The sequence below is a fragment of the Laetiporus sulphureus genome (assembly GCF_001632365.1).
Source record: "Laetiporus sulphureus 93-53 unplaced genomic scaffold LAESUscaffold_51, whole genome shotgun sequence".
Lineage (NCBI taxonomy): Eukaryota > Fungi > Basidiomycota > Agaricomycetes > Polyporales > Laetiporaceae > Laetiporus > Laetiporus sulphureus.
In genome coordinates this window covers 23,695-36,728 of record NW_024468560.1, presented here as the reverse complement: position 1 = coordinate 36,728, position 13,034 = coordinate 23,695, and the positions used below count along the sequence as shown (strand labels likewise).

At 47.0% G+C, this 13,034-nt stretch overlaps 2 protein-coding genes across 2 annotated transcripts; one reads left to right on the top strand and one right to left on the bottom strand.

Annotated features, from left to right (window-relative positions):
* Positions 1-1,935: 1,935 nt before the first annotated feature.
* Positions 1,936-3,507, bottom strand: LAESUDRAFT_738869 (uncharacterized protein; the record flags this gene model as incomplete). Its single annotated transcript, XM_040910940.1, has 9 exons — positions 1,936-2,028; positions 2,083-2,287; positions 2,353-2,492; positions 2,514-2,674; positions 2,710-2,745; positions 2,799-2,912; positions 2,968-3,067; positions 3,128-3,206; positions 3,329-3,507. 9 exons carry the CDS (start codon positions 3,505-3,507, stop codon positions 1,936-1,938), a joined length of 1,107 nt encoding a protein of 368 aa, XP_040759855.1.
* A 353-nt stretch (positions 3,508-3,860) lies between these two features.
* LAESUDRAFT_662417 (uncharacterized protein) lies at positions 3,861-4,178 on the top strand (the record flags this gene model as incomplete). The annotated part of the gene is made up of 2 exons (XM_040904988.1): positions 3,861-3,925; positions 4,025-4,178. Coding segments are annotated over 2 exons (219 nt in total), but the record flags the coding sequence as incomplete, so codon positions are not given.
* Between the last annotated feature and the right edge of the window lie 8,856 nt (positions 4,179-13,034).

Sequence of the window (13,034 nt, the reverse complement as noted above, 5' to 3'; positions counted from 1 at the left end):
AACGTTTCACCCATAGCTTCTTTTCCGCTTTGGTGTTTACTTGGGAATGCGTAAATAGGATTTCTAGATCATCGAAGAAGCGAAAGAGAGTTCTTGGCTGATCAGGATCGAATGTAGGTGCTGATCGATCACCACGGAACGGCATCTGATTGGTTATTACTGTTCCCATCATGACTGTGGCTGTAGTAGTCGATAGATTAAGTGTTTGAGATGGGTTCTTGACTGGATTCGATGCTTGTTCGGCTACGAGGGCTGTTTCTAGCTGGTCTAGAAGGGTCCTAATTGGGATTTCTTGTGACAAAGCCTCAGAGATGTGTTCCGACTGGGCTTCTACCGTCGAAGACTCGGACGAATGGTGCGATAGCGGGGTAAGTGAACTAAGTGGACTGAGGGTTCTAGAAGCTGGTGATGTCAATCGTGAAGCTGAGGAACGTGTTTCGAAAGACAGAGATGGTCGAAAATTGGCTAAGTGTGGTCGGTCTTCTTCTGCTTGCTCGAATCTGGCCCTCTGAAACTCGTGAAGTAGCCTAAGTCTTTGATTGAATGACGAGAAGACTTCTTTATCCGATGTTTCACCTATTGTGGTAATCCTGACTCTGTTTCAAGGGGATACCGAACTCCTTCTTTGGTTTCTGATCGTAAGGCTGACAACTCAGTGCTGTGAAACTTTAAATTCTTTCCACCCCTCGCGGTGGGCTCCAGAAATGATATGCTCAACTGCATCCTGGCCGTGAGCAGCGCTCCTAATGAAACCCCTACTGGTGGAAGGCAAACCGGGGCTCTGTCCATCCGCGATCCCTTTAGGCTACGGTCGCAGGAAACTTCAGATGATAACGCAGCAACGGGCGGCCATGAGTCGTTTGGCTGTGATGCTCAAAACGGAGTCAGATTGTCAACAGTTCTGGATCGGTGAGTGTCGGACTCGATTGTATGGATGCCTTTCACTGGGAAGCAGTCGAATGCCAGAATGCGGGGGTGTGTGGATGAAGAACGCGATTGGCGACTCTCGTACTCATGAACTGTAGTGACTGAAGGTCTGGGCTGGGGCACGAGGACCTTCTATATCTGGAAAGTGCTGGTCAAGCACTGACAATGAACCCCTAACTGCTTCCAAACTGGAACAAGCGTCGACGATGAACCCCTAACTGCTTTTGAACTGGGTCAAGCGCTGACGACAAACACCTAACTGCCTCTGAACTGGAATGAGCACTGATGATGAACTCCTGGATGCTAGCGAGGCTACAGGATCCGATGGGGACAGAATCTTGGTTTGAGACTTGTGACTGGTGGCGTGCGAGCAAAATGCAATGGCGTGAGATACAAAAATGTGATAACGTGACTTATCTGGCTGAAACTCAAGTTGAGCTAGAGACCACTGCTGAGAGTGCTGCCTCTCTCAGTGTCGAGAGTTCCAGAGATGTAGGACGTGATCGCAATAGACGTAGACATAGTCGGACACGACACCCTATGTAGACAAGATGAGAACTGAGTGCTGCTGCTTGGGGAACTCCATTGAAAACTCTCCTATTATTCCTATGTACAGTGTAGATTATATAGTGGATCAGACATGAGCCAGCTGAGTCGCTGAAACATGTTTCCGATCATACATTGTGTTTTTGATCCATTGAAACCTGTCGCAGAGCTCATCCCTGCCCCCTCTCCATATTATACATTCAGTGAACTGGAAGTCCTGCCCTGCCAGGGTCCGTCGGTCTGCTACCCAGTCACATTTCGCTTTTGCACTGCCCCTTGTAATCAGCTATGCTTCCTCATGGCTCGCTCGTTATTTCCATGCCTCATGTTCACCTTCTGACCCCTTCATGCGGTGCCAAGTTCCCAGGCTGTCAGTAAGGTCTTCTTTGCTCACTTGGGACTGTTCCAGCTCAGTGTTTGTCTTTCTGAATCACGGTGACTCACTATCCGATTGTGCGATAGTCAGACACAGTTTCTGGCATTTTTCCGATCGCAGAATATCTCGGTGCGTATCAACATCTCACCTGGAGGGATAGAGTAGCCCTCGCTGAACAGCTGTTGCACACTGCATCAGAAAATGCGGAAGGAGGCAGGGGAACATTCAAAGACCTTGAAGTGGTGGATCAACCAGTTCATGCTCTCCTTCATCGATAAGCGAGGAGGAGGAGAAAGCTTGTGATCAGCGATCTTGTACACTCCGGTAGGCATCTTATTCAGATGCTGATGAATGATCTGGAGCAATTCACACATCTCTTGCACTTGACAGAGGTATCGATCATAGCAGTCCCCACTCTTGCTGACAGGTATGTCGAACCTAACCTGACAGAGCATAAGGTGTTCAGGACTATGCACTTAAGAGGCTCACAATTAGCGAAAAACTCTACCTCGTCATACTTGTCATATGAAGCGACCCTCCTGATGTCCCATGAAACACCACTACCTCGCAGGGTAACACCACTGAAGCTATAATCGAGCGCCTCCTTCACCGTGACAACGCCGATGCTGATCGTCCGCTCCTTCTAGATACGGTCACCCCTTACAACCTCCTGAATCTCATTCACCTGCGAACTAAACTGAGTCACCCACTGGAAGATATCCTCCAGCAGTGCATGCGGAAGGTGAAATGCAACACCACCAGGACAGATGTATGCCGCGTGCAGGCGAGCACCGGAAACGCGCTCGTAGAACTCCATTAGCTTTTCTCGCTCAAAACCCCACAGAAAGGGTGGAATGCACCAATGTCCATAGTGTGCGCTGGAACCACCATGAGATCTGCATCGTAGCGATCGAAGCGATGATTGGAGAAGTCAGACCGAGATACATACGGTTCAGCATACCAGTGATTTCTCTGAATAATGTTCGAATCCACTTTGCACATTCTGCCACCTCAATTTTCAACATCTTCTCGATGGTAAGAGTGTAGCACAGCTCATTTGTCACTGACAGGGCTGAATTCTTTACGATCGCACAACCTGGTCAGGTGAAACGACATACTCATAGACATATAGTCGAGCTGATCGAAGTACAGAAGGGCTTGCATGTAAGTCTTGTATTCAATGAGCTTTTCTGTCTCACGATGAAGGAGGCTGGCATGCTGGATGAGAAGAGTTCCAATGAATGATTTACAAACCTGACAAGATTACTGTGAGCTTACTGGATCCTCACGCAAAATCTCCTCTCCGTTCAGCTCAAAAATCAACCAAAGCACACGGTGGGCAGTAGGATGCTGAGGACTAAATCATGGTCAATCTCACATGCCAGGAGCACACAAGAAAGCATAGGGTATCTCACCCAAAGTTTACTGAGGCCCAGCATGCTCATCAGCACAACGATGCGGCGATAGGAGTAAATGAACCGCTTACCAGTGAAATGTCGCATCTGCATGTCCCTTCTTGTGCCCGTCTCTGCCAGAATTTTGGAGGCAGGCATTTTGTGGAGGTCCTCTACAGTATGCAGATTAAACAGAGTTTTTACTGACCTCTTCTCAGAGGTGGCAGCGGTGGAGTCAGTGGCCACAGTCTCATGATGGGACATGGCAGGGGTGCTTGAGAGGTGATGGTGGCTCAGCAATGATGCAGAAGTGGATGCAGCAGAGGGCAGGTGTGAGGCTTGTGTGAGCTGGCAACAGAAGAGCGTTGAGGTCAGTGCCAAACGGGACTGTTTTCAATTGACGCAAAGCTAACACCATATTTGGTAGCTTGCAGTCATGGTCCCGTGACTCTCCCATGCAGCACGCTTTCAGATTCAGATGTGTACAGATGCATAACCGTTCTTTGCTTGCCCACTCACTGCTCATCTTGTAGCATTGCAACATAGCACGGCATGAAGACATTTTTTATCTGCATACTGTCCTTGCACTGCTCGCCACGACCGGTACTGCTACGCTGAATGAACAGCCTTGCACCGCTCATGATGGAGATGATTATTATGACCTGAGCTCTCTTAAGTCAAGGTATGTCTGTTCATAGGCACAAGGATGGCTCACTCCACTGTTCACAGTGAAATATATTCCTTCAATAAAGCTATGAACTACTTTATGCCAGTCTTCTAGTACCGATTACAGATTCAAGTCGCCAGATGACTATGAGTTCGTCTTGAACATTTGCGAGCCAGTCATTTCAGATATGTGGGTGATCAAGGTAGATGACCCCATGATTGTCGGTGGGTTCCCTCATCACGAATGTGGAGACGTCTCCATCGGGTGAGTTGGTCGACAAAACTTCTGTACCTTCAATGATGAGAATACGCCAATAGGAATTAATACAAATTCTACTCTGATGTTTCAGAATGGTCATCCAGTATTCCTGATGACAGGTGGCTCTCGCTGTCCTGGCATCGATACTTTGACTGCCTCTACCGTCATTCAGTTCATTTGTGATACTTCTGTGTTCGATGCTGGTGTGTCATGAATGCTAGCTCAGTCACAGTTTACCAACTCGAGTTTAGGTCAACCCAAGTTGGTTGCACAATAGACTCCAATGGATGTGGATGCATGTTCTTTTTTTATCGAGTGGAGAACCCATGTCAGTAATTGCACCCAGACATTCACATGCATTATTAGCCTTTGATGCTGATTCCCATGGTAGGTAGCTTGCCCTACCCATGAGAAAACTGTTAGAATAGGATTCGTGACAGTCCTTGCCACGACGTGCACCAATTGTACATTGCTTCGATACTGATTGCTTACGTTACATAGATTGACAACATTATCTATGTTGTACATCCTAGTGGGAACATTCTACAATTGTTCCATCCTCGAACTTCGCAGTTTTGAGCAGATCCCACCCATATCGTTTTTTCGCCTTCAGCGACATCATCACATTCTTCAGTGGTTGCATGGACAGAACACGACACCAACCTTTCTGGCATTGGCAGGACAGGCAGTGGTCCTGGCTATACCAGCTGGCAGAAAGAGGAGGCTATGAGGCCAGACCACTGGGCTTTTTAGATGAGCACGATGAGGAAGACGTACGTCCTCAAGGCGCTCACGGAAGTGAGAATGCAAGGCCGGCGGGAATTGACCCTGACAGCATTATATCACCTTAACGTTATGTGCCATAGTTGTCATTCCATGTTTGCTTATCGGGCACCTGTTGTACTGGTAATAGAAATCAATCAAGGCTTGAGATAATGCATGAGGCCGACAGCTGCAGTAGTGCACCTAACGATCTCACCATGCTCCCAGGTCTGTAAGCGGAGTTCGAACTGTGAAGCCGAGCTGTGGGAAGCAGCAAGCACAGGCTACAAGTCTGATCTGTCTGAATGCTGCAATAACTTCACAATCAGTATTGCACCTGAATGGTCTCTGAGCTCAAACTCAACTTGAAATCTGCTACTAACTGCCTGTCACAGATTTTCACCACAAAGTCCGCACATGACTTTTCTCACACCACAGATCACGTGCTTCACCAATATCTCATGCCACTCAGCCACAGACATGACACGTAGAGATCAGGTGATAGTCCACATCACATGTTATGGTCCAGACCCGCGGATGATATGGTCGGACCTGTCTATTCCAGGATACAATAGAGGCACCCATTTGGGAACAAAGGAAACAAGGACTATTGTTATGCATCGGCCTTCCGCTTCCTATTAGTTTAGCCAGAAGCCTAGATAGGCATGATGTTCACACCAGAGAACAAAAGGGAAACCAAGATAGGCACGATGTGCACACGCATTACTGCAGCAACCATCGATCTTCCCACTTATTGTTCTACTTCCGGACATCCTATTGTTTCATGTACGGCCATTAGCTTATACCCGTAGATAGGTAGCTTAGGTAAGATAGCCCACTGTACGTGTATATAAGACCAGCCATGTAGAGGACGAAACTTCAGATTGTTTCTCCTTGTCTACTACCGTAGCACTCTACTGAGCTTACCAAGCTCCACCATATATCACATACCCTTTCCTGCATCAGCCACCTCGACTAGTAAGTTTCAGGCTCTTGCGCCACATAGGGTTCAGGGGGACTATTTGGGATCAGGGGGATAAGGGCAGCACGTTCCATGTGACTGTCCCTTTTTTAGTCTTTTTGATCTCTTGTCCAGTGTTGCCGTGACACTGCCGCACTTAGGCATCTTGTGTAAGGTGTGTATCTGGTCATTCCAAAAACTGTGAGAATTGTATGGGCTTTGAATCACCTGGCCACAGTACATAAGCTGTCATGCATTGTGTCGCAGCGGCTGAGAGTGTTCTTGCAGCTACGTGGGAAAAGTGGCCTCTATGAAGCACACTTTCATCAGTTGCATGCCCATCGTGGTAGAGCATGAGTGATGCACACCCATTTGAACAATCGCACTCAACCCTTAGGAGGACGTAAAGGTCTGCATGTACTCTTGGTCAGTTAGCACCTCACAACGGTTGAGAAACGTGCAGCCGAGAATGAAAACGGGACCCGTCCGGTGATGCGAGAATGTGAAATGTACTTATCAGATAGAATATATCAGTTTGGACTCGTGGTCGATCTCGATGCACCGATCGGACTCGTTCAATTTCTTTACCCATTCTCCAGCCTGGTATGCACTGAAGCCTCCAACTTCAAGGTCTGCATCACTTCATCACTCATGACCTTCACAGAGATGGGCAGACTCCATCACAGTACTCTTTGATCACAGTGTGAGGCATGAGATGGCCGAGCAGAAATGTCCCACCAACAGTAGGACCAACGTCATAGTTGACTCAGGTGTGCCAATGATGCCAATGTATAACACGTACCTCGTATCAATTCTGAGAGGGGAATATGCGAAGGAATCAGTTTGCCATTGTAGTAATCTGAACCATCTCGATTCCGTGTGTAGATGTCGAGGACGAATCTGTGGTCGAATCGGATGTTAGCACCGGCCGTGTTGATGGGGTGCTCTATGTACTAATGTCCTGAGCTGTATGCTAAGTAAGAATTTAGGAGAGCTCTTGCATATGCGCATGGCATTGCACCAACCCAAGGGGGATGGTGTGGCTGGGAAGATCAGCGGTACGCTCATCTCGGCAGAGAGAGGCAAGAAGACACAAACGAGTAGGCTCACTGCTTAGCATCCTTGCTGCATGAAGCTTACATGACGTGCGATTTGTCTGCACTCATTAGCCCATCATGCAGCATTGGCATTGGACCTTCTACCTCACTGTCGGTGTGGTCCAATTCATTTGGGAGCTGGTGCTCAACTTCTGGTATTGTCGTGAAGCGCAAGCATGACGTGATTTTGTACTGTCCCTGACGCTGCGCAATATCGAGCTGGTGTTTCGCATTTTTAAGTCATTGTTTGAGATCTTTACTATGCTGCAGGTGAGCATGCTCTGTAGAGCGAGATCCATCAGCTCGTGACACAAACCTTCATCTCTGCAGACGGTCGGGTCACGCTTGCCTTGCTTCACGAGCTCTGTGAGGTCAACAATCTATGGTACAAATGTCAATGGATGATTTCAAGTTCAGAATAATGGCTCGGATGGCCAGGGCATGTGCTGAGCTGGGATGAATGCGGATGGAAGCATCTAAACAGAGCCTTGATAGAAATTCTGTTACCACCCTGTGAAGGATCTCAGGAACTCCTGGATCTGCTCTCGCCTAACCTGTCAGGGTTCTCCGGTCTGAGTAGAGGAGTAAAGACCAACTCGAAACTCAGGGGTAGGCCTCAGCTCAAGCCAGTATACTGTATATACAAGTGGGGTAAGACCCCTGGTACTGGGTGTAGGACCCTGCATACCCTAGATTCGTACTAATACATCATTATGGCGTGCTATGGCGTGCTCAGGCCTAGTGGAGTCAGTCTAAGTCTAGGAGTGTTTATGGAGTCCAGGCCTATGATGTCACTATGATGTAGGGTCACGTGACTGGTACATGTCCGAGGGATGTCCGAGTGGCATGGGTATTTTATGATATACACGTGGAGGTGTAGTGGTACACTCTATATATGGTAACTGGGTGGATAAATAATGGTCTGTGGGCGCTTGAGACTTGTGGCCCAGAAAAACTGTGATAGTATCCCCCCTCCAGGCCGAAGTGTCCTCACGAGGCTTGAATTCTAGTCGTAGATGCGCAGGTGTACAGCTTGCAGGTTCCATTTATTTTTGGGTATCGGTGTCCGAGTAGGTTCCGGGTCATATGTGGTATAAGTGGAGACATCTTCTTCCTTCACTGAGGTATCTTTGAAACGCATGCGTTGCCAGGGTATTGATGCATCATCAAGATAATAATAGCCATGAGTGCATTCTGGGCACTGGATCTTTCCTTCTTCTACAATCCACTGGGCGTTGACTGAGTATACAAATAGATGGTTGCGTGACTTGGGGGTTTCAACGAACAGGACCGTATGTATATAGTGCCGGGCTCACTAGCCAAATGCATACGATGTCTAACTTTTCGGGCAGCCCTATTTCTAGGCTGATCGGGGTATCGAGGGGTACGTGAAGTATGACATCAGCTTGGAACTTGCACTTATACCATTATATCATTTTGTGGTCCCAGTAAATCTTTTCCTTCCATTTCTCTTCTTCTTCTTCCGTCATTCTCTCTCCCTTACTGTCTGGTTCATTGTCGCTTCCTTCGTCTTCTTGAGCACGAATCCTTTGACCACCGGGTATACAGTAGTAAGGAGATTAGGCGGTTTGGGCACCTTGGGGTGTAGCTTATGGAATTTATTAAGTAATAGTATGTAGTCCTTTGCTATCGTAGAGCAGGGTATCCAAGTGTTCTCAGTGTCATCCTTCCCCTTCCATTTGATCAGGTATAGCAGTCCAGTCTTGGACTTCTTGCTGTCTAGTATTTGGCTAATGGTGGAGGATTCGCCTTCTGGAACTGGTATAGTAGTATCATCTTTCTGTACACTATATTGTGCCAGGTGGTAGGGTATTAATAAGGATTCGTGGAAGATGAAGTGTATATGACGCCAAGCGGGTGGGAGCTTGAGTCTGAAAGCTGACTTCCTGACCTTTTCTACTATACTAAATGGTCTGTATCGTTTATCGTCCAGCTTCTTGCTCGGTCAAGTGGTGGTAATATTAGTTCCTTCTAGTAGTACCAGATCACCCTTGGTATAGGTTGCATGGTCTGGGTATTTGCCATCGTGGTACTTTTTCATTATACCTTTTGCTTTGGTAAGGTGATTAGTCGCGTCCTTGGAAAGTTCCTCCATCTCTTTCGCCCATTCTTTAGCTGATTGATTGTGGAGTTCCTTCCTGGTTTTGACTCCCATGTAGAGGTGGTATCCATGTATGAGGTAGAATGGGGTATAGCCAGTGCTTGCCTGTCTATGGTTTCTGTATGCGAACATAGCGAGGGGTATTTTGGATGGCCAGTCGTCCTGTCTATAGGAAGTATATATCCTCAAGTAGGTCTCCATTTTCTGGTTCATCTGTTCAGTCTGCCCATCCGTCTGAGGATGGTAGGCAGTAGAAGGATTTCCCTGGATGCCTAACTGTTGGTATACATTCTTGGTAAACGAGGACACAAACTGTGGTCCTCTGTCAGACCATATCCTTTCTGCTAGTCCATGAGCTGACATTATATGTTTAATGTACAGGTCTGCATAGTCCTTTGAGTTAATTGACTCCTTGCAGGGTATAGCTATGAAGTCTTTCAACTTCAGGTCCACAAATATAAGGATGGAGTCGTACTCGTCTACAATGGGTAGTTTTACAATAAGATCCATGGAGATGTACTGCCAGTTATGATCTGAAACTGAGTTTGGCTCTAATGGTGCGGATCTGTGTTAGCGGTTAGGTTTGGCCTTTTGACAGGTCCCACAACCTTTCACGTATGCCGTAACATTCTTGATCATCTCCGGCCACCAGTACAATCGCTTGATTAATTCCATGGTTCTTTCTATTCCTGGGTGTCCCATGAACGCCGCATCATGATGGGACTGTATCACTTTGCTGATTATTTCTTGGTTGTTTGGGATTATAAGAATTTCACCCCCCCTCCAGAGTGTGCCATCCTCGGCTGACTCGAGCTCCTTTTGAGGCAAAGTTTTCCATAATAAATATTCGGAAGAATGTATGGCGCATAGGTTGAGGATAGTGTCTGTCCCTATAACTTTGGTACTCCGGAACAACTCAGCAGGTAATACGACCTGGTTATCCAAGTGATCCATACCATCGTCGTAGTCTGATCGTCTGCTAAAAGCATCTGCTGCGCTGTTTTTCTTGCCTGGGATATGATGGAGTTCGAAATCGTATTCAGCGAGGAACGACATCCACCGTGCTTGCCGGGGGTTGATCTTCTGAGGTTTCCTAAAATATGTTAGATTAAAATGATCAGTGAAGATCTGTACAGTATGCTTGGCATGTATTAAGTAGTGTCGCCATTCTTCTAGACAGTCTACAATGGCGAGAAGTTCTCTATCATACACTTGATAGTTCTTCTCGGCATCCTTGAACGACCTACTGTAATAGGATATTGGTACCCAAAGATTATCTTGCTTCTGCATAAGAACTGCTCCGAGGGCGAATTGCGAAGCATCTACTTCTACCATAAACGGGTCCTCATCTGTAGGTATGTGTACAATTGGGGCCGATGTGAGGAGGTCCTTGAGACCCTGGAAGGCACTTCGTTCTGTGTCCATCCATTCTCATTCTTGGTTGCCCGTAAGGTCAGAAAGAGGCTTGGCCAAGGAGCTGAAGCCTTTCACAAAATGTCTGTAATAATTACAAAATCCGAGGAACTGTTGAACATCTTTCTTAGACCTGGGTTCCGGCCATTCGGCAATACCTGCAACCTTTGCAGAATCCATGCGAAATTTCCCATGGCCACTGATGTGACCTAGGTACTCAGTTTCTTCTACATGGAACTCGCATTTTTCAGGTTTGCACGTCAACTTTCTCAGAGTATTTTAAGTACTTGTTTTACAACCTGGCGATGCTCCTTCATGTCCTTGGTGAATATTAATATATCGTCCAGGTATACCATAACCTTCCCAGTGAGGATAAGATTGTGGAAGATGTCACTCATCATCATTTGGAATGTTAATGGTGAATTAGTGAGTCCGAAGAACATCACTAGAGGTTCGAATAGACCTCAGTTTGTGACAAACGCGGCCTTTTCCTCATCTCCTTCCTTGATCCGTATGTTATTATAGCCCCACCGAATGTCGAGTTTAGAGTAGTACCGAGCTCCCTTAAGCCAGTCAAATAAATCATTGATTAGAGGGAGCAGGTATTTATTCTTCTTCGTTACTTCATTGAGCTGTCTATAGTCCTGAACTGGCCTTAACTTGCCATCCTTTTTCTTGACAAAGAAGAAGGGGCGTCCCAGGGGGATTTAGACTGTCTAATGCGACCAGTCTTTAGGTTTTCTTCGAGGAATATATTCAGAGCTTCTTGTTCTTTTACGCTCATTGGATATACCTTCCCACAGAAAGGTTTTGCGCTGTCTACTAGTTCTATGGTGTGATTCCATACTCTGTGTTCAGGGAGCTGATCGAATTCAGCTTCCTTGAAGACCTCCTTATAATCCCAGTATTCTTCTGGAACTACCTCTTGCATGCTCTTGGCTTTGGTACTCTTGCCTTGAGCAATGGCTAGGTCGGTGGCCTTGGTGGCTCGTATATGTTCATATTTGGAAAACTGCTTCTGAATGTAGTCCCTGTCCAATGCCAGCACCTTGTCCCTGTCTTCTAACTGGAGCTCCCTGCAATTACAATGCGTGAAGTGAAGCGTGCGTTTAGCCCAGTCAATGTTCGGGTTGTGATCTTCCAACCAATCAAACTCGAGGAATATATCGTGGTCCGAAAGGGTAGTCACATTGAAGCGTCGGCGCTCTCTATGGCCTTGGATAACTATGTCTAATGATACATAATGAGTCATATCGCCATCTCGGTTGGGGGTCCCATCCGTGTTGAACACTCGTAGTGGTCAATCGAACAGTATCTTAGGTATCTAGAACTTAGATACGAATTGTTCATCGATACAACACCTGGTGCAACCTGAATCTAGAAGGGCTTTGGCAGGTATATTCCTATCCCCAACTTCTATTATTACTGGTATATCGATCTGACGATGTCGTCGTACTGCACGGACATTGAATTGTCCTCGCAGCTTCGTACTGGTCAATCCGAAATCAGCGGCCCCTCTAGCTGTTTCCACTATTTTCATTACGACTTCGGTGATAGGGGTATCATTTCATTCCAAGATTAGCTGGGTGACACGGTCCCCATACTCAATCTGGAACAGGGTATCAAGGGTATTGATTAGGAGTATTTTGACTCGACCGACATAGTCAGAGTCTATTACTCTGGCTCCTACATCTATTCCATGTTTTACAGCCAGGCCTGAGTGTAGGGCGATGCATCCGTAGCATCCGCTGGGTATCATCAACTTCAGGCCGGTATCTACGAGGAGACGGGAGCATCTGGGAATGACCACTTCCTCTGCTGAATGCAGATCATACCCTGCTGTGCCTTCTGTTTGACAGGTAGGTACGATAGCTTGCGGGTGGTCTAGAAATACACACAGAGTGGTTTTCTGTGCCTTCTTCTTCGGTGTACACTTGGCCATTGTCAAAGCTTCCACTTGCAAACTGTCAGTGTTCTGAATTGAAGAAACGTTAGGAATTGAGCTATTCACGGAATTAAGCACTGATGCTTCTTGATCTGGCCGAGCTCGATCAGGCACCTCTAAGGTCCCATCATCCTGAGACCCCATTTTCGCTCCTACTACTGTTACATTAGAGTGGGCACCACTACTTGTACCCATATTGTCTGACGTAGTGCTACTGGTACAGTTGAGAGCAGAAAGAATAGAAGATCGAGATCCACTAGGGAGTGGTGGTGTGCTGTCGTCTGCGTCAGGGGTACTGAATTTTCCCACACCTGAGCTTAGACCCTCCTACCCACGTCCCTCCGAGGTGTTTTCAGATACAGTCTGATGGCGCTTCTCAGGCTTTGCCTCCACCACCAATGAACTGACCATCCCCGGGGACCTACCTTTTGGTGACTGTGTAAACCTTGACCCTTCTCAGGCTTTTGTGCCTCTGTGACCAAGGAATGCACATTATTGGTCAGGGAAGCAGAACTGTCTGGATCGAGTCGAGAGTCCTGCAAGACTTGCGTACTTAAGCCTTGCCT